The sequence below is a fragment of the Toxotes jaculatrix genome, chromosome 3 (genome assembly GCF_017976425.1).
Source record: "Toxotes jaculatrix isolate fToxJac2 chromosome 3, fToxJac2.pri, whole genome shotgun sequence".
Lineage (NCBI taxonomy): Eukaryota > Metazoa > Chordata > Actinopteri > Toxotidae > Toxotes > Toxotes jaculatrix.
The window spans coordinates 4947036-4966821 of NC_054396.1; the positions used below are offsets into that span (position 1 = coordinate 4947036).

Below are 19786 nucleotides of genomic sequence, written 5' to 3' on the forward strand. Positions count from 1 at the left end.
TGTGTAGTTTTCCGTAAAGTGTGTCCTGAATATCATACTAAAAGACTAGATTTGAAACGCAGCCGCTTTTTATTATTCATGAATGTAACTTTGCATTTATAAGAGCAAAAACACGTCATTTCCTCTCTTAAGGTCACACAGTCTGGATGTAACTCCACGTAGGCCAGACATGTTGAATCATCATGGCAGGAAAGGCACAGGTCCGATGTAATTAATAACACACAATGATGGTTCCATTCCATTTAAGCATCTCGTTAAACCAGACCAGTGAGCCGGCAAACACGACAGCAGTGTCCTGAAACAACCTGACAGCAGTGCAGCCATTACTGATGCTAATTTCACCTGATGTTTTCCTGCTGTGCCAAATTATCTGCGTTGTTGAAGTTCTGTCAGGGGTCCCAGCTTTACAGGTTCCACGAAATTTAACAGGACAATGAGAGATGTCGATCAAGCGCGTTCTGTAAGAGCCCACACAGCCCTGAGAAGAGCCAGGCAACGTAAGTGCAAACATCTGTGTGTAGAAGCTATAAAAATATGAAGTAGTCATTATGCAGACTGGCTGCTTTCAGAGTTACATTGTTACACATATTATTCAATCAGCATCTCAGCATCTTAATGTAGCTGGTTAAGGTGGAGCTCATATCAAATACTTTACACACCACTGGGTTGTTTAATCTTAGTCAATACATCATGTTTCATAACCTGATGTTTCACCACATGAGCCCCCAAATCATGTGGTGAATCTAATCTGGTTCTGTGTGTTTTGTATGTAACGTCTTAATCTGTCATATTAACTATAGCCGTCAAATAAATGCAGTTAAAAAAGTAAAATGGAAAACCCTCAATTACACACAAATACCTCAAAGTTGTACCTTTATTTTTATGCATTTTACTTTCTGTTAACACCACCTACTTCAGCATGACCACACTGGTTTCAGTAGCCACTTAAATAAAAGTTCCATCTGAATATTTCTGTTAAAGTGAGATTGCATGACTTAAAGTTCCTCTGTGCGTTTTTTTTTTTCCACAGTCCACAGAGCTGAGGTGCAGGTTTTCTTCACAGCTTTTAATGGGGATAAAAACTGACAGTATCATTTTCATTTGTGAAGAACAGGTTGGAGGAAGTGTAAGAAAACAAGCAGTAATGGTTATGAAAAGTGCAGTGGCGGCGAACTTTCTGTGTGTCCGATCCACAAATCTCAGCTCAGCAGTCTGTAAAGACGAAAAACTCAGGTTAGTGAAAGACTCAACATGTCACTGTGGTTGAAAAGTCAGATTAGGGTTTCTGAATGTTTGAGCTTCCAAGAGTATATCAGGTTTGATGGCACTGATTCACCTGGGCCCCATGGCATTCCCATCCACTCCTCTGTATCTCTGATTGCTCTGGATAGATGTGAGATCTTCTTTATAGGTCCCTTCATAGATATCTGACTGACGCTTCATGTAGCTCTCACTTTCATCACTATAAAAACAAATACAATACATTTTTGTTAGTATTCTGAAAACACACAGCATTGCTCTTGATGGATTTGAATATCCTAAAGTGATGTCATTCCGTTTGTAAATACCTACCCCAGCCGTTTGCCCATGATTGTCTGAAGGAACTTCCTGGCAGAGATCTGACCCAGGACTTTCCTGTAACTGTTTGTAAAGATGGCATCAGCGTGACGTCCTAAGCTAAAATCAGAAAGTGGACAATTTACATAAACACTTTGAGACGTTTGACTTCAGTTAAAAAGTAAACTGAAATTTAAATGTAAATGCTGTGTGCACCACAAAAAAATTTCATGGGTGAAGGCAGATATCTTAAAAACCAGAGCGATCTGTATTGTACTGGTAGATACCACGTGAGTTTCTTTTTTCTTTGTAATTTAGACAAACTGACCCTTTAAGCCATCTTTTAGATTAGCCACCCAGTCCACATTAACATACTGACCGTAACTCTGCTCGCTCCCCGGGAGGACTTGTGTCATCCCGCAGCTTCTCCAGATTCTCTGCTTGATTATTTATAGAAGATGTCATCAAGATGGATGTATCCCTCTGGCCGAACCTGAGAAAACATCCCCATTTACTGAACGCGAACATTGTATTCAAATATTTTCACGCACCATACTACTTATACCATACTGATTTATAAATTTAATTTTTCACCCAAAACAAAAACTAATCTAGTTATAACGCAGAGTTTTGATGATGACGACTCATTTTAGAGGAAGAAAAATATCCTCAGTCTAACCACAAAATGCTCCAGCGGTTGTTAAATGCTGCTGCTGCTTTGACACAGGACACTGTGATTAAAGGTGCTGTGTAAATGCAGCACTAATGTGACGAGACATCTTGACCCCTCTTAACATAACAAGTGCAGAGGGCACAGCTGTGACATGCACAGTAGACAGTGAAAGGTCTGAAACATCATACACTACATACATGGACGTGGCCATTCTTTTAGCCCTGACACTGGGATCAAGTCATTATCTTTCAAACTTGAACTCTCATCAGTGTTATTTTCTGTCCTGTTGCACATGATCGTCTTTTGGTTGCGAACGTTAAGATAACTTTGTTTTCCATTTCACTTGGTAAAGCTGTCAGCAGTTCTCTAAAGCACAGCAGCATTAATGATGCAGATAATCTATGGAGTGTATTTAGTGTTGTAATTGGTCAGAATTATCTTTTAAAAAATTCTTTATTCAAGTCTCAGTCTTCTGCACTTTAAGAATTTCCCTCTCATAGGTAGGCATCTTCAAATTTGAACAGCTGAGCCGACCACTCATAAACAATTTGAATAACTTTAAAAACATGTTTTTAAAAAAAAACTGTAAAAATGAAAATGAGCAAGATGTGAAGATTTTCAGGAAATCTGTCAGGACTTACCTAATGGAAGGGTAGAGCGGGGAGCCTGATAAAGACATGACCAGGCAACAAAACAGCAGCAGTGCAGCTTTCTCCATCATCACAGCTAGTCCTAGAGAAGAGTGGACAGCTAGAATAAATGACAGGAGTAGAAATTACATTAGAAAAAACGCTGAAACTACAGTTTCCCTCAACCAGCCTTGTTGCTCTGCAGAAGGCACTGAAGTTGCAGCAGGCTGAAACGTTGTGATGGGAAATATCAAAACTGAATTTCAAATATTTGAAATTATCAAAGCACAGATATTCAATTTACATACATACAAACAACACATTTACCTTGTTAGTCTAGTTAGTCTTGTTACCTAGATAGTTGATGTGAATTCCGGGCGTTCCTGCAGTTCCACTTTATTCGGTGCCCTCTTCTCTCGTCATCACTCACTGCCAGGAAAGACTGGACAAAAGGGACACTGGAACAGTACTGTGTGTTATCCCTGCAGCCATGGTCAGTTTATACTGAACCTGTAGCTCCCAGTCACTCCCACATCACACATGATCATTCTCTCTCTCTCTCTCTCTCTCTCCCTCCTTGATCTGAGCTGTCTGCATGCTCTCTTTCTTTTATCCATCTATTACTTTCTCAAATTCATATTTTCCTTATAAGCATGACCATAATTAAATACAGAAAAGCCAAATCTATTGTACAAGGTTTACAATATAAGTATAATAATTCAGAATAATGAGAGAAAAATGTAGAAAGAGAGAGAAAAAGAAATATTTGGCACATTACTACATAGTATGTTACAAAGAAAGAACAACAAATTATCTAAAACAAATAATGAATATATGTAGTAAGATGAGATTTATGAAAATAAAAGTAACAATATAATAAATATCTTACACGTTCATTAAGCAACTTGTGCCCTAAAATAATGTTGTTTCTCTGGGAAATACAAATACATTTATAGACCTTCGTTTCAGAGAATTTTGTAATAAACAAGTTAAACCAACTAAGCAAAAAAAAAAAAAAAAATGTAGCACTTAAATGTGTATATGTTATTGAACACAATGACATACACACATATGCAAACAATAGAAATTATGCTTTGAAAATGTGAATAAACAGCTCTGTGACACATTTTTAAAAAGTGGATATTATCTTTCATTAACAGTTATTTATTGCAGGGCTACAGGTTGCATCATTTTAATGGTTTTCGTTGTGTAAATCCTGTATTTAACCGTAGGTGCTGCAGATGGGTTAATAGAAATCATGGATACATTTCTTCTGATAAACAGACATTAGTAGCCTATATTCTGCATCTAGGCTAATTTCCGTGATGTGAAGTCTCTAACTTGGGTCCGAGATTGGGACCATCACGTGATGAAAAATAAGTGTCAACTGTAGATTTCATCAATAAACGTCCAGTTTTTAAGATTTATTCAAGATTAGGGGTGGGGGGCGCATGTACTCAAAGGTGACCTCCGTGCGGAACGTTGTTTTTGGTGAGGATTTTTTAGACGGACTGCGATGTTTAACGTACTAGGGGACGGTTTTGCAAACGGACAGTCTGAATTCAAGAGAATACCGTGTTGTTTACTTCCATTTTCACTGAACAGGACGCCGTGAGGTACTAAACCATCCTTTTTTCGGACATGGCCTTCAGGAATTAATGGAACAGAGTATTAATTATAAAAAGTCTGTGTAAGATATTGGACTGACATCAGGCCAGGGAGTCTGTATATTTCTGAAAGATAAATAATTCACAGTTTCCTCTGTTTTTTTTAATTTATGTGCTGTTAAGTTCGGCCTCATATGAAAAACAGATATTGTTCATGATATTTGTAGTAGTTATACATTAGCTGTAACAAGGCAGAGTTTCTGCCACTGTTCCCAAAAGTATCAGTGATACAGTGCAACATTTTCATTCAATTTCGTCAGTTCAACACTTCCGGGTTTGTATAACGTTACTTTGAAATGGGGAGATACTCCTCTTGACAGCGACACATCTTTGGCTCCACATGAAATCAGCGCTTGAATAACATTTAGCCAACGCAGTTAGCAAAGTTAGCACAGTTAGCACACATACAGTAACTTATTCAGTCAGAAAAACATGGGAAGCAATGTCAGCTACGAAGTAGTGCAACAAAAACTCACTAGGTTGTTCAGTTAGAGTTAAATCCCCCAGTCTTGCTCTTTGTGCTATAGCTAACTAAGCATGGAATATCTCAGGGCTTTAAAACCCTTGTTTAATGTTTCCCAACACTGGATACCTGTCAGGTGTATCCAGCCCAGATATTGTTCTAATTTAGCTAACACCAGTGTCACTTCAAGAGACAGGGGGGCAGCTGTAGACAAGTTCAGGACTCGGTTGTCTTCTGGTCCAAGTTTTCAAGATTTCATCAGAGGAGTTTCAGTCAATAAGCCTCGGGCTGCAGATGGAGAATACTCAGACAATCATGGTTATCTTCCTGAAGATTTGGAAATGGGGAATTCAAGGAAAGGTTAGTACAGTGAGCGACTGAAAGCTATTGTCAAAGTTCATTTTGATTGTTTGAGACCAATGCTAAACTTGTGTTTTGTTTTGTTTTGTTTTGTTTTGTTTTGTTTTGTTTTGTTTTGTTTTGTTTTGTTTTGTTCTAGTGTATTTTGAAACTTATGGATGCCAGATGAATGTAAACGACACAGAGATAGCCTGGTCCATTCTACAGAGGAAAGGATATCAACGTACAGTTGACTTAAATGAGGTACAGCTGAGCTCTGTTTTTATTTTACCATTTTAAGACCACTTATGTCATCTTAGTTAGCTTGAGATGTCTTTGTGCTTGCAGGCAGATGTTGTCCTTCTGGTTACCTGCTCTATAAGGTAAGATATTATTATGACCAAAAAGACTTAGTAGACTCAGAACACTACAGTCTCAGGAAGAACCCAAATGACTGTTTTTGTGTGCAACAATTATATAAAATTGGCATTATAAGGTTTTCACATTCGGACTAAATTGCACCCACTAACAGAGAGACTTCAACTTTTCTCTTAACAGAGAAAAAGCTGAACAGACTATTTGGAATAGATTACAACAGCTAACAGCTATGAAGAGGAGGCGGTTAAAGGCCCACACACCAATGAAAATTGGGATTTTAGGTAAGTAAGTAAGCTGATGCACATATATGTGACTGTCCTACAGCAGCCACAGAGAAATATTACTGGGTGTGTCTCTCCAGGTTGCATGGCAGAGAGGCTGAAGACTGAGCTTCTGGAGAGGGAGAAGCTTGTAGATGTTCTTGCTGGTCCTGATGCCTACCGGGACCTCCCCCGCCTCTTGACTGTAGCTGACGGAGGTCATCAGGCGAGCAACGTGTTGCTGTCATTAGAGGAGACCTACGCTGACATCATGCCTGTCCACCATGCTCCTCAGGGATACAGTGCTTTTGTGTGAGTGTGAGCAGGGATGGTTACCCTCAACATCATCTCCTGTTAGTCTCATTCTCTACAGCAACACCACGTATTTATAATCCAACCTCTGATGATTTTATGTGTCCTTTGCCGTGGCAGGTCCATCATGCGAGGCTGTGACAACATGTGCAGTTACTGTATTGTTCCCTTCACCCGAGGGAGAGAGAGGAGTCGACCTGTCAGCTCCATTATAGAGGAAGTTCAAATGCTCTCTGACCAGGCAAGTTATAACCTTAACACTGAAGTCAGTCAACTTCCTGCATTTGTTAGTCACAAGTAGACATGCACTGATAGCAAAAGTAGGACAGGAGGGCACCCTCCAAATGTTCTAACATCAGTCCTGAGACTGACACATAGAATTAGTAGCTAGTTTAAGTTCAGCATTTAAAATAAATTCGTATTAACATTAGTGAGTGAATAGTTTATAGTTTCCTTGACTAATTTTGTGTGGTGGATGTTTTCTTCAGGGAGTGAAAGAGGTGACGTTGCTGGGTCAGAACGTGAACAGCTACAGAGACACGTCAGAAGAACAGTTCTGTGGCTCAGACCTGACCCAGCTCAGCCGGGGCTTTAAGACAGTTTACAGAACAAAACAGGGAGGTCTGCGCTTCTCCGACCTGCTGGACCGAGTGTCACGCATCGACCCTGACATGAGGATCAGATTCACCTCCCCTCATCCCAAGGATTTTCCTGATGAGGTACGCTGCTAACAGAGCAGTTGATGTTGTTGATTTCCAGGTATTAGGTGACATATTTAGAGGCTCAAGGCTCACTTTCCCACAAAACTCCTGCCCAGTTCTGTGTGTAGTTCCCATATTAACTTTGCTGATTGAGTCTTGCTGACCTGGTTTCTGCGTTGGTGTTCACAGGTTTTACATCTGATAGCGGACAGAGGGAACATTTGTAAACAGATTCACCTTCCAGCCCAGAGCGGGAGCAGCCAGGTCCTAAAAGCAATGCGCCGTGGGTAAGAGACCACACTTTTTTCCTAAATGAAAACAGTTCAGTTTGCAAAACTGAAAAGTCTCTTAAAGTGCTCTAGTGATGTGTGTTTTTCTTAAACAACAGCTACACAAGAGAGGCTTACCTTGATCTTGTGAAGAACATTAAGAGGATCATCCCAGGTAGGTCATGGAAATCAGGTTTTGTCTTTAAAATGTCGCCTCTCTGTAGGTGAAACTATGATCAGGTTGTCCTAAAACTCAAGCTACACATTGGAAAAAGCCCTGCAGATATTATAACACATATAAAGTGAAAATGCAATTTGCTTTGGAATAAGCTTGAAGAGCTGTGTATTATGGAGTTGATTGCTGGAAATTGAGATCCTGGCCTTGAGCTTTGAATAAAATGTGCTCCCTTTTCCCAAAACACCACCCCACTTATCTTAGAACGTACACTACGTAGCTATACTCCGACCTTCAAATGACATCAGTATGATAGTAAAATTGAATCAGCTTTTCAGCTGCTAAAACATAGCTAACTCTGAAAAAGCCACACTTTTCATAATGTTTGTTGAGTTTTACCTGAAATTTCATGTATGATAAGAAATCCTGGCATTCCCAGGAACAGTGTGATATTTTCTTTGGAAGAAATGATTTTAAACTCACAGGAAAACCCTTAACCCCAGTGTGTTTAACATGATTTATGTGTGTGTACGTGTGTGTGTGTGTGTGTCAGATGTGAGTCTCAGCAGTGACTTCATCTCAGGCTTCTGTGGTGAAACAGAGGACGACCACCAAGAGACTCTGTCTCTGATCAGAGAGGTGGGCTACAATGTGGGATTCCTTTTTGCCTACAGTATGAGAAAGGTGAGCACTTATGGGTCTGTAATGTGAATCGCACCAAAAATGTTCTGTATCAAGTTTAGAATGAAATCCATGCTGTTATTTTCAAAAGAGCTGTTCTCTCTTGCCTTACTCAGAAAACCCATGCCTACCATCGACTACAAGATGACGTGCCAGCGGAGGTGAAGCGGCGGAGGCTGGAGGAGTGTATCAGTGTGTTCAGGGAGGAGGCTGCGAGGGTCAACGCCGCTCTGGTCGGCAGCACAGAGCTTGTCCTGGTGGAGGGAGTGAGTACTGCACACATGTCTAACACAGAGGGCTCAACACTGACTAATTAGCAGAGTTAGGTTCTCTCTTTAATAAACTGCTATACTTGTATCTGCTATATATTTCCCACCCTGCTGTGAGCCTGCATAGGATATGAGGAACAAGTTCCTGCTACTTACACCACACTCTTGAGGGAGGGGGGATTTGATCATTTCATATGGCGGTGCAGAAATTGGATTAGTTATTTGCAACACTGCTCACCATAAGTAGAAGTAGTCATCCAGTACCACTATGCTGGGTTACTATAACCTGTTACCAGGCAACTCTGCTCATCTCTGGGTTCCTCTCTGATGCAGGAAAGTAAAAGATCTGCCAAGGAGCTGTGCGGGAGAACTGGTGGCAATATGAAAGTGATTTTCCCCAAAGAGGATGTTGCTGTTCAGCCTGCAGAATCCGACACTGCACCGATCCGTCCTGGAGACTATGTGCTGGTGAAGGTAGGGTTTGGTTCACACTGATATCAGTGGTAGATATAAAATTATGACAGATAGATTAGTAGTGGTGAACATGTTATGTAAAAAGTTTTTCACATATTTTTTTTTAGCCAATCAAAGTTTTGGTTACTTCGCCTGAGAGACTTCTGTGTTTCTCACTTCCTCTGTGCTCTTCTCACTGATTTGAAGTGGGCGTGGCTCAGCAGGAAAAAGGTGATGTCATTTCTGTGCAGTGATGAGGACCAATTGTATCAGAGTGTTTGTTTTGTTTGTTTTGGTTTTGAGCATTCAGCTCAGTTCAGTAATAATATTAAAATAACAAAATAAAGTTCTTAATAAAGTTCTTTAAACTTTATTAAGTTTAAAGAACATATCATGACTTTGTTTGGTCATGATATGAAATATTTTAGAGAAATACTTCATATTTGAAGCTAAGTGCTTTAAGTGTGTTTATTATGTGTTTGTGTTGATGTGTTATCACACTTTTCAACTTTCAAAAACTATACTACGGCACTATCTCTGTCACCCTCTAAAACCCAGTAATACTTAGGCTGGATTTGAAATATTGTTGTTTTTTTTTTTTTCAATATGAGCTGCAGATGAAAAACTCGATTCAAGTGATTCACTCAACTTCAGAAGTATCTCCATACTAATCCCAAAATAAAGATATCCAGGGGTTCATATAGAGGCACACTTTTATTAGAGTCATGAAAAACTCATGTCTTTCTGTGACATGTCAAGCATAAAATCAAAGAGCAAGTTAAAAGATTACAGCACGAAAAAAATGTGTTCTGCCAGTCAGTGGCAGGATGGCATCATTTCAATAATCATCACTGTCCTGAACATAAAGGCATCATATGGCGCTCTCAGAGATTCCATCATTCCATCATTCATGTTTGGTGTTTTGTGTCTTTGTTGTAGATATTGTCGGCCAGCTCCCAGAGCCTGAGAGGTCGAGCCCTCAGTCACAGCTCCCTGAGAGGCACAGTGAAGCTCGACGAGACTCTGCTGAGGCACCAGGCTGATGAACATGTGGCGTCACACACAACCAAGGTTGAAACCTGCCATTGACTGACACAGGTGACACCACAGGAATCAAACTCTTTATTTCTTGGAAAAACGGGCACACTTCCTTCTCCTTCTCTTCTCTGACTTTGACACCTGGAGACTGTTTTTACAGGCATTGTGGTGGTTTTACACTCACATGGACTGCTGTGATGAGCCGTGAAAACTGCCATGTGTTATTTATACAGTCAGTACCAACTCTGTGTGTGTACATACTGAACTGCTTAAGACACTGAAACCTATTTGGATGATATAAATTAAAACAGTATTGTCTGCTTTGTCGTAAACAGTGGTGCTTGACTGATGTCATGCCATTTTGGGTTTTTTTTTTTTTTGGAGATTTTCCAGACTGGCTAAAAAACATCATGGATCAGCACATTTGTACAATCTCTCGCTCCGTGAGCTACAAAGTCAGAAACTTCGAGAAAGAATTTGCCTAAAGTCAGCAGCAGAAAGTGCTGTGATCTGCTTTGGAAGGAGCGTGTTATTTCAGAAAAGATGATTGTGGTGACAACAGCAAACCCCGTCCTGCAGAATATCTCCTGCTATGACAGGGCTGCAGTAGCCCTCGTGGAAAATGATAAAAATCTGAGCTGAGATCCAAATGCAAACTGGACATCGGCATTTCTCAAAGTTGTAGGAGAAGAAATACATGTACATCACCCAATTTCTTAGCAATATCTTTGCCAGGCAGTTATACTCTTGCTGTGATTGTGCCCTCATAATGGCCCCAGTGCAGAAAGGATTCCTGGGAGTTTTCAGGAATGCAGTTTAACCTGTAAACTGAACATCTGTCCCAATCAGCATGTAGTCCTAGAGAAAAATAAAGCACAGCATCAGCAGTTAATATCAGCTGAGATGACGAATTCTGTTGATCAGTTAGATATGTAATGTATGTTTTCTACCAGGTTTTTAATGTCACATTAGCCCTCATTAAAATGCCTGTCGTAAGACACATGCAGCAAGGCCAAAACATGCAGTTTTACAGAAAATATCACGTCTCTGACCTTCAGGACCTGAAGCTGAGTGTTCACAAGCTTCATCTTTCCAATTGTAGGAAGTGGGTATCCCTTTGAAAGTTGAACTGTGGAGCAAAATTAATACATTTAGATAAAGTTCAGTTGCAATCTAATTGCAATGAAAATGAAAAAATAAAACTTGAGATATAAAGTGATATGAAAATATAAAGACACTATCAGTGTGCAAACTAAAAACATATACAACATTTAAAATGGGCAGCAGAGTTTGTCTTTCTAATACTTTGAATTAATGTGTTCCATAGTTTAGGGGCATGTTTATAGAAAGCCACCCTCACTGTCTTTACCTCCCTAAAAGTGGGGTAAGGACATTTAGTACATTAGCAGAGGGTGATCAGAGCGTGTGTAGTACAAGGGGTGAATGATAAGTTAATGGCCTAGGTTAGAAGGCGATGAGTCGTAGAGCTCTCATTACATGCACATGCAGTTAAACTCTTTCTGTGATTACGCAGAAAGTTTGAGGTTAATAACTTTTGTGGTATTTCTGTTTCCGGTAATTGAAAATTGCAAGTCAGCTCTGTCTGAGAAAATGGGCAACATCAACTTCATGCCGTCATCTGCCCCCTCAGCCTGAAGGGCTCAACACCTGGGAGGGTTCTTGGCCTGATTTGACCTGATCTGATTCCCACAGAGCACAGCCCCCAAGATCAAGAGGGAGCTCAGTGGTTGACATTTTGACAGTGATGATGATGTCATCAATGCTGTGGACCGCCTTCTGGAGGTAAAAGAGGCTGACCTGTACAAAGATTCATGATCTGGATGCTCCACGACTGCTGGGCTAAGTGTGTAAATGTAGGAGGGTACTATGTTAAAAAAACAACTGTGCTAGGTTTTCTAAAATTGACTCCTTCTACCATAGGCTGCAAACTTATCAATTACCCCTTGTATATACCCTGCCCCTCATTCATTTAGTGCTTTGTATATGAGTAAAACAATTTTTAAATCAGTGTTAAGAAATACAGGATTCCCGTGCAAAACTGGCTTGACATGGCGTCTCTTTTATATTTCAAATGTAACTTTATAAAACATAGTTCTGAATTAATTGAAGCCCGTCAGTAGATCAGAGGGTACTTCTTTAATTGTATTCAGGAGGAAAATATTTTGGCAAGGCTGGTCTGTAAAATATCTGTTGTTCCAGTTACCAATAAACTACCAGCTGGAACTGGCTGAATACACAGGCTACTCCTTCTGCCCATCTCAGTAAGTTTTAACACCCCAGCACCTTTTGCTAGGATCGAGAATGGATGAAGACCTGATAGCAAGCAGAGAAAATTCAAAACAGCTAAAAGTAATGAAAAAGCCGTTTAAATCATTGGATCAAATGAAATTTAGATCAGATGATGGTCCTAGATAAATGTTCAGGGAATCATCCTTCCCACAATTGAAATGTGTGCACGAATTTTCACAGCAGTCCATGCAACTGTTGTCAAGATATTTCAATTAAAAGCAAAAATGTCAACCTCGTGATTGTGTGAGAGGAAAGTCATGGGATTGTCAGAGTCATAAGGACACATTGTCTGAGAGCCATGAATGTCTGTATAAAATTTCATGGAAATCCATCCAATGATTGTTGAGATATTTCAGAATGCACCCAAGTGGTGGACCAACCAAAACTGCGACCTCTAGAGCCAAGCCGCAATAGGGACTAAAAATGTTGTAACAATGTCAACTTTTTATATCATTAAGAATGTTTAAATGCCATTTAGTTTAAACTCAGTTCAAAAGAACTTATTAGGAACATGAGGGTTGGTGTTGATACTTGAGCTCATCTGACAAGGTGTACAACCACTGGTGGAGTCTGCTTGAAATGAAGGCCTTAATTAGATGCTGGATTAAATCAGAGTCTAAAAAAAAAATTACCTCTGAACTTTGTGCTTGGGTTTGATCTGCATGCAACCGCCTGAATACTTGACATGACACCCAGTTCATAGAGAGTACGAACTGAAAATGCAAAAACTCACCATTCAGTCTGGGTATCACTACCACTTTGAGGACCATTTGCAGGACGTTGTCGAGGGATCTGACCTGTAGGTTAGGGTTAGGCTTAGTTTGGTAAGTTGGTAGTGATGGTACACGCTGTGACTCGTGTTAGAATGAATCTCTCACCTGAAACTCTCCCACATAAGTTGTGTTCAGGGTCAGATCCATTCTGTGCAAATGAGGCAAAATTAGACCGTGATGTTCGTCTTTCCAAGGACCTTTTGGCCCCATTTTTCTACTCTGAGAACAAGCCCTGGTTTATTAGTAACTCACTTGTTGAGGGTGACAGCTCCAGCCAGCCTCATTCCACTGACAAACAGTTTGGCGCTGACACTGGCATCCTGTAAAAGACAATGTGGTGAGAAAGTTTCAGTGTTTTTCTAAACCACACAATGGCTTTTCATCATGCCAGCTGCCTAACCTACCGAGTTTAGGACAAAGAGAGGAGTAAGTGTGGTGTTGGGTTGGATAGCGTAGGCCGTCACTGTGGCAGTGGCCTGAACGGTTGCATTGTTGGGTTCAAAAGTGATGATGGGGGTTTTCACCGTCTTCACCAGCAGTTTCATCATCAGACCCGGGAAACGCTTGGCGATCTGAAAATACATTGAGATATAGCTGTCGAGTTGCCAAGAAGGTTTCTGATCAAACCAGAGGAGTGTGTCGTTACCTGTGGGATGAAGGTTCCAAACGTCCTGGTGTTGAGTCGAATGGGAGAGCTCTGTGGGATCTGTTGTGACGGAGTGAGAAAGGCTGTGGATTAGTTTGTCATGAATGTAAACTCATTCAGGAATCAGGAGGAGGGTACAGCTCACCATGTCATCAGTGATGTACAGGCTGAGGGCTCCAGCTGTGTTGTAGACGAAGGCTGCAGTGTCAGCGCAGAAGGCAGACATGCCGATGTACAACATGTTGTTGATCTGGGGTGGCAGGGAAAAGGCTACGGGGGAGAACGGAGGTTCCTGATGCTTCCCAATGTTGTAAAATTCACCCTGAAGGGCAGAAGAAGAAGAGACAGAGACAGAAAAACAATGACAGTCACTTGGTTTATAATCAGATTAAGCTCTCAGATTCTAAAATGTAGAATGATATTAATGTTCAGCAACAACAGCGTGAAACTCTTTACCTTTAAGCCCAAGTCTATAGAAGTCTTTGAAACGGTGGGCGAGGACACCATGGAATATTCGATCTCTGCATACTTGTCCACCTGGGCTACAACTGCAGTGAGGAAGCGAGTCACTCTTGTATTCAGCATCAGTGAAACATTGAAGTGATAAACATGTTTGATGCATTTTGTTTGTATATGGATGTTTTACCATTGAGTGTTTTCAAATGAGGGTTCATATCAGATACTGCATCAGCCACCAGAGGGCAGATCTGCAACATTAAAGAACAGAGACATCTACCACATATCACAATAGTAAAATGCAGCTTACACATAGATGCATCAGTAATACCAACCTAATGATCTCAAGTATTATTATGTATCTCTTGCAGGAGATATTTTACTTCAGTACTTTTACTTCTGATACTCCAAGTATATTTTGCTGATAATCCTTCTGTACTTACATAGAGTACTTTGAACACGGGACTAAGTCCATTCATGAAACACAATGTCATCCATACCAACAGGGTCGACCACAGACCTTCTTTTAGCTTAAGAGTTCCTAGGTCAGAGTTGCTCTGAGCACCTCTGTGCGTAAGAGGATTCTTCTAGTTAGGATCTTTTAGCTTTCGGCTGGTTTCCCTTCACCTGTTTCTGAAGTGCGTTTCGCAAAGCCTTGTCAATGAAGCTTTTGAAGAGATTGTACAGCCAGCTGAAATAAACAACAGACAAACTAATTAGGGGAGTATGCCCAACATCAAGCATGACAAGTACACATGGAAATGGGTATTCACATTACTTCACATGATTTGTAATGTACTGCACAGCAGGGATTTTTCTACCTGGCTCCACCGTGGAATTTGATGCTCGCACTGCCGACAGTGGCCGCACAGTTGACACTGCTGACTGCTGGTCGGCCTGTCTCATCACTCTTGATGGCGATACTTGTACTGATGGTGAGCCCATTCACATTTAAATCAAATGAGCCACTGTCCTTTCTGTTGAGAGAGAGAGAGGACTCATTGCTGCAGCAGAACTATCACAGAATGGATGTAAATGTACTTTATAAGGAGGAGATTTTTTTCTCACTCACATTATTCTGAGATATTTGACCCTCCAGTTTCCATGCAGACTGATGTAGGCGTTACCAATAGACAGTCTGACGCCGGTCCCTGGCACAAGAGCAACTGCAGACTTCGGTAATCCCACATTCACTATTTGCATACTGGAATAAACAAAAGGCTTGTTTGTGAAGGTGCTTGGTTAAAAAATACAGCCTTTTCCAACAGAATTTCCTGAGCTGCCTTACTTTGACAGTTTATACTCGACTTTGCCAATGGGAGACACTTTCTGTGTCCCTGAAATATCTGGGACTTTGATGGTCTTGAGTTTCTTCTGGATTGAAGCCATGCCCAGTTGTCTGCCTAAAAAAGGACAAGGAAATTTGATGATGAAGCTCTGGAGAGATTGGTATTTTCAGCTAAAACAGGACACTGCAACCCTTACCATATTCAAGGCCTTTTTCTGTTAGCTTGACCTTTACTCCAGGATTGGTGCCTGAGGTCATAGGGACGAAAGCCACTAGAATGAGCCAACAGCACAGGGACATCTTGACTGTTGAGAGAGAAAAAGGACAAGATCAGCACAATTCTCATAGTTTTTTTTTTTTTTTTTTATAACCTGCCCCATTAATTAGCCAAAGTTTCTGCTTTGTGTGGTGGACATATGCTGAAAAGCAATAAATCCAAACTTCCTCATTTGGAGGAAGTTTTTCTTTTTGTTATTACAAGTTACTGGTTCCTTATTCTCCACTGAACTATCCCATTCAGTGAGGAGGGACATATGACATTCATAACTTATGTCAGTGACTTGTTCTCAAAGCACAGCTCTTTCTGTTTTAATTAATGTCAACATTTCCTACACTATAGATAATCTACACTATGGGTTGCATATGTAGTTTATAGTCATTTTCCAAGCAATTTGATGATTTTGTAAACTTGAAGATTCACAGTGAAGCTGTGCAGAAGAACTGAAAGGATCATAGTACTTGAGAAAATGTATTTTGTTTTCACTACTGCTTTGGATTGGAGATTCCTGCTTCGGCTGAGGCATGTGAAAGAGCTGACTGTTAGAAGAAACCACATGACCCGCAAGTTCTATTAAATTAGGTTGAGATTAAAGGCCACATCTGCCGTTTTTTGTGAAATTTAAGCTTGAATTTTTGAATCTATGTACAGAAATTTTTTACAGATGGAAAATGCATTTCTACTAATTGCATTTTAAAACACAGCTGAAATATCTAACTATCAGCATATGCTATGAATGTAAAACGCAGCTGTCACATGCTGTTGGTCCATGATCAAGAGCTCCATCAGTCATTTGAGATGGAAATAAATCGAACCAATTCTATCTTGTGCTTTTCTTTGTTTTGTTGCTGATGATGTTGCTTGATCTTGAAAATGTTGCATGTTTGAATGATTTATGATTTATGCTCAGAAAAAGTCAAAGAGCAGACAATAATACACAGACTCAATAGAAAAATCTAAGATGTGACAGTGGAAAAACTGCTTCTATATGGGTCTGAGGCACAGTAGAATTCAAAGTGTTTCATTTTCTGTTTTTTTGATTTGTGCCACTGTGTCCTTTCAGCAAAACTGAAAGCGAGGCCACAATCATCTACAGAAAACTGAAAACACTCATCATCTCAGATTACACATACCAAGACATCAGCTCTTAATTTTGCAGTTATATTTCATATAAGCGTACATCCCAAAACACCAGCAGCACCGATGCTGACAATGCACAAGATGTTTGGGATATCTGTCTTAATTTGCTTTGCAGCCTGTCTGCAACATGTAATGCTTGTCTAAATGATTTGCTTCTCAGGTCAAAGCACTTCATGAAAAGACGTTATTCGTTCATGCATCGTCCTCCATTATTCAGGTTCGCTCCTGCTCCTGCATACATGCCCACACACACTCTTCAACAAATACTCTTCAACACTGCAACTGAACCAGAGGCAGAGAAGCACATTCCCCCAACCAAACAAATCAGAATCAATGGGACACGTTAGGACAGTTTAACCCTGCAGTTCATGTATGTGAAAACCTTTCGTTTGATATTACAAATCAAAATTCACTGACACACATTTTGATATACACAGCATGTGGTAAATGTTTAGCTGGTCATTATAAACATTGATCCCCATACAGTGAGTACACACCCAGTCTTACCTGAAGCAGCAGTTTGTCAGAACCAAGCTGTTTGCCCTGATGTGTCAGAGTGACTGCCAGTAAGGCAGAGTGAAAGAGGAATAGAGGCACGTGGCCTCTAATTCACTTACTCAATCAGGAACTGAACGTGGTTAGGGGACTATCCACAATAGCCACAATAAGAAAACTTCGTATTTGACGTGTCTGTTGAATGCCTCACTGCCCTGCACTCGTATTACCTCTTCAAAATCACAAAGACCAACATTGCTATCTAAGTGTTGTTTGCATAATAGATACACTCTGAAGTTGCAGTTTTAAATGCTTGACATAGTTAAGAACAAGTATTTGTCTTTGCATATTTTTCTCCTGTTGTGTTGTTGCCGGTAGGTCTGCTTTCTAGTTCCTTGTATGAATTTCCAGTAAGGTCATGCACAAGGAACTAAATACAAAAACTGGGGAATTGTTCCCAAATCCAGTTCCTAAAGAATATTTAAGTGTCTGTGTAGGCAGCTCCCTGTTCAGTTTTGTTAGACCTTCACCATAACACCTCATCCAGACTTAACAATAGCAAATACTTGACACGTTAATGGAAAAGAAGCAGTAAGTGGTGTGTTTATCAAACTGTTCTGCTTCTGCTTCTATTAAACTGTTAATCAGAGTAAAAATCTTTCACATATTGCCACAGAGTGTTTTATATTTTACAGTCTTCCTCTTTCAGTGTTTGGCAACTTAATACTCAGTGAAAGTGAGAAAGTGAAACAAGGGCAGAACCTTCCTGCATGGAATGGTTAGAAACAATGCTTCTTTTAGCTGATTTTGACAGCACTGACACAGAAATCTTTCATTCACAAAGGTTTATCGAAATGTTTATTTATTTAACATTTTCATTTTCTTTAAACTGTAAATGTACAGGGCCAAAATGCAGTAATTTGACCCTAAAGGGCTCCTACCACCACACAGTCAGGCTGAAATGACTGGCTGAATGACCTCTGAAAGGGATTTGGGATAAGTGTGTGGATCATCAGTGAGCACTGGTAGTATATAAAACATCAGATTTTGTAAATTTTGGTGAAGTGACTCGTTATGCTAAAAGAAGAAACCATAAAATGAACTGTAGTCACTGCAGTTTTCTCATCTGTGCTTCAATCAAAGCCACATCCTGATTCAGAGGCAAGTTAACAGCTGTTGCTGTTTCATGTCCGCAAAGGGGAAAAGTCGTGGGACTTCACTGGACTCCATATCATTATGCAATTCTTTTAATCATTGAAATTCTGTCAAATATGTCAAACATAAAGACAGAAAGGCAGATATTCTGCTTTGACAATAACTACAAGTACATTCATTGTCTTTGAATGAAAATTGTGTTTTATGACCAAGTGGGATAATGTAATAATAGCCAGTCATGACCTAGTCCACATGCTGCCTTCCTGTTCTTCAAGCTGAAATTCTTGTCAGGCATCACAAATCCATTTCAGGTTCTAACTGAAGAATTGAAGTTGAGCATTACAGACACATTTGTTGTGAAAGTATTGGAAAATCATTGGAGAAAGAATGAGGCTTAAATGAAAGGTGGTTTGAAAGACTGCTGCTGCTGCGACTTAATGAACTCCAGAGACATCTAGTGACCAGAAGTACACAAAACATTGGATTCATAACTGTGGTTCTTAAAGTGAGCTCCAGGGTCTCTAGGGAGTGTCAGAGTGTAAGAACATCAGTCCTGATCATGGGTTTCACTGTCAGCACTCTGTGTATGGCAACATGCTACACGCCACTGTTGCTGCTTCTGTTTACATTTCTTATTACTACCTGTAATTAAGTCTATTGCACTATGCAAATAAGCTAATCCATTAAGAGATTTTCATGTTTCATGAGAGGTTTTCAACTCAGTTGTTTGTACATACTCTGCATGATACGATGCTGTGTTAAACTGCAAGGCCAAAGTAAGCTAATTTATAACCAGCAGGCTATATATATATAAATATATATATATGCTTCAGGGTGTAAGAAATCATGTGCTCGTGTTTATAAAAAAGGCCTTTCAGTACTGCAGTGTGTTTCTGATCTCTAACAAATCAAAACCAACACTGGCTTTCTGGCAAATGACAATTAAGTCTATTGTTTCTCAAAGTAAGAAAAGTGGACAGCGTTTCTGTCACACTGAGTAGTGCTTTTTAGTTTTTGTGAAATTAATTAGCTTCATTACCGTATGAAAGATTAATGGGTGAGGTGGCTGAATGCTGGCAAACTGCCTAGCAACTGTTGCTATGCCTCCTATTATTTGAACCTTCTGTATGACTCAGACAAACTGAGTAATCTTAAAGGCCCATGGTAAACCCATACAAGTGTTTTCACTCATTTTAGCTGATTAGAGTTCTTCTCAGAACTGTGAGGGGGCGTGAGACTGTGCTTGACTGAAATCTGCCTCACTCTCCTGTAGCTATGTTGTACCTGCTAGCGCTGGACAAATAATGCTTTTATCGTCCACAGGGTCCAGTGTCCTGACATGATTCAATCAATACACTTTATTCAATAATATAATGTGTCTT

At 40.1% G+C, this 19786-nt stretch overlaps 3 protein-coding genes across 7 annotated transcripts; 1 reads left to right on the plus strand and 2 right to left on the minus strand.

The window, feature by feature from the left end:
- Positions 1-68: 68 nt before the first annotated feature.
- On the minus strand, positions 69-3324 carry ghrh (growth hormone releasing hormone). Of its 5 annotated transcripts, none has more exons than XM_041033104.1 (6): positions 3213-3324; positions 2872-2980; positions 1937-2050; positions 1573-1677; positions 1337-1462; positions 69-1212 (listed from the first exon to the last, which is right to left on the minus strand). In XM_041033104.1, exons 2-6 carry the CDS (start codon positions 2949-2951, stop codon positions 1200-1202), a joined length of 438 nt encoding a protein of 145 aa, XP_040889038.1. In that variant the 5' UTR covers positions 2952-2980; positions 3213-3324; the 3' UTR covers positions 69-1199. The 5 variants fall into 5 exon arrangements, with proteins under 5 accessions (XP_040889038.1, XP_040889041.1, XP_040889040.1 ...); XM_041033107.1 differs by having other exon boundaries at positions 2872-2962; positions 3213-3321; XM_041033106.1 differs by having other exon boundaries at positions 2872-2962; positions 3187-3317.
- Positions 3325-4854: 1530 nt separating this feature from the next.
- Positions 4855-9915, plus strand: cdk5rap1 (CDK5 regulatory subunit associated protein 1). The gene is made up of 13 exons (XM_041033102.1): positions 4855-5349; positions 5489-5592; positions 5677-5711; positions 5887-5987; positions 6068-6278; positions 6399-6519; positions 6767-6997; positions 7169-7266; positions 7368-7423; positions 7977-8107; positions 8221-8370; positions 8707-8847; positions 9766-9915. The coding sequence occupies exons 1-13, from the start codon at positions 5064-5066 to the stop codon at positions 9913-9915; spliced, it is 1815 nt and encodes a 604-aa protein (XP_040889036.1). The 5' UTR covers positions 4855-5063.
- Positions 9916-10258: 343 nt separating this feature from the next.
- Positions 10259-17381, minus strand: LOC121178774 (bactericidal permeability-increasing protein-like). The gene is made up of 16 exons (XM_041033103.1): positions 17262-17381; positions 15535-15642; positions 15338-15452; positions 15122-15253; positions 14871-15026; positions 14677-14740; positions 14240-14300; positions 14050-14141; positions 13739-13915; positions 13594-13653; positions 13352-13519; positions 13200-13267; positions 13053-13095; positions 12908-12971; positions 10917-10993; positions 10259-10722 (listed from the first exon to the last, which is right to left on the minus strand). The coding sequence occupies exons 2-16, from the start codon at positions 15635-15637 to the stop codon at positions 10681-10683; spliced, it is 1422 nt and encodes a 473-aa protein (XP_040889037.1). The 5' UTR covers positions 15638-15642; positions 17262-17381; the 3' UTR covers positions 10259-10680.
- Positions 17382-19786: the final 2405 nt, after the last annotated feature.

Coding starts and splice junctions, on each gene's coding strand:
- ghrh (XM_041033104.1), bottom strand. CDS start 2,951: ATGATGGAGAAAGCTGCACTGCTGCTGTTTTGTTGCCTGGTCATGTCT. Junction 2,051..2,871: donor CCGCTCTACCCTTCCATTAG/GTAAGTCCTGAC, acceptor ATGTTTTCTCAG/GTTCGGCCAGAGGGATACAT. Junction 1,678..1,936: donor GGGGAGCGAGCAGAGTTACG/GTCAGTATGTTA, acceptor TTCTGATTTTAG/CTTAGGACGTCACGCTGATG.
- cdk5rap1 (XM_041033102.1), top strand. CDS start 5,064: ATGGAATATCTCAGGGCTTTAAAACCCTTGTTTAATGTTTCCCAACAC. Junction 6,520..6,766: donor TTCAAATGCTCTCTGACCAG/GCAAGTTATAAC, acceptor TGTTTTCTTCAG/GGAGTGAAAGAGGTGACGTT. Junction 8,108..8,220: donor TTGCCTACAGTATGAGAAAG/GTGAGCACTTAT, acceptor TGCCTTACTCAG/AAAACCCATGCCTACCATCG.
- LOC121178774 (XM_041033103.1), bottom strand. CDS start 15,637: ATGTCCCTGTGCTGTTGGCTCATTCTAGTGGCTTTCGTCCCTATGACC. Junction 15,027..15,121: donor GTCAAATATCTCAGAATAAT/GTGAGTGAGAAA, acceptor CTCTCTCAACAG/AAAGGACAGTGGCTCATTTG. Junction 12,972..13,052: donor CTTATGTGGGAGAGTTTCAG/GTGAGAGATTCA, acceptor CCTAACCTACAG/GTCAGATCCCTCGACAACGT.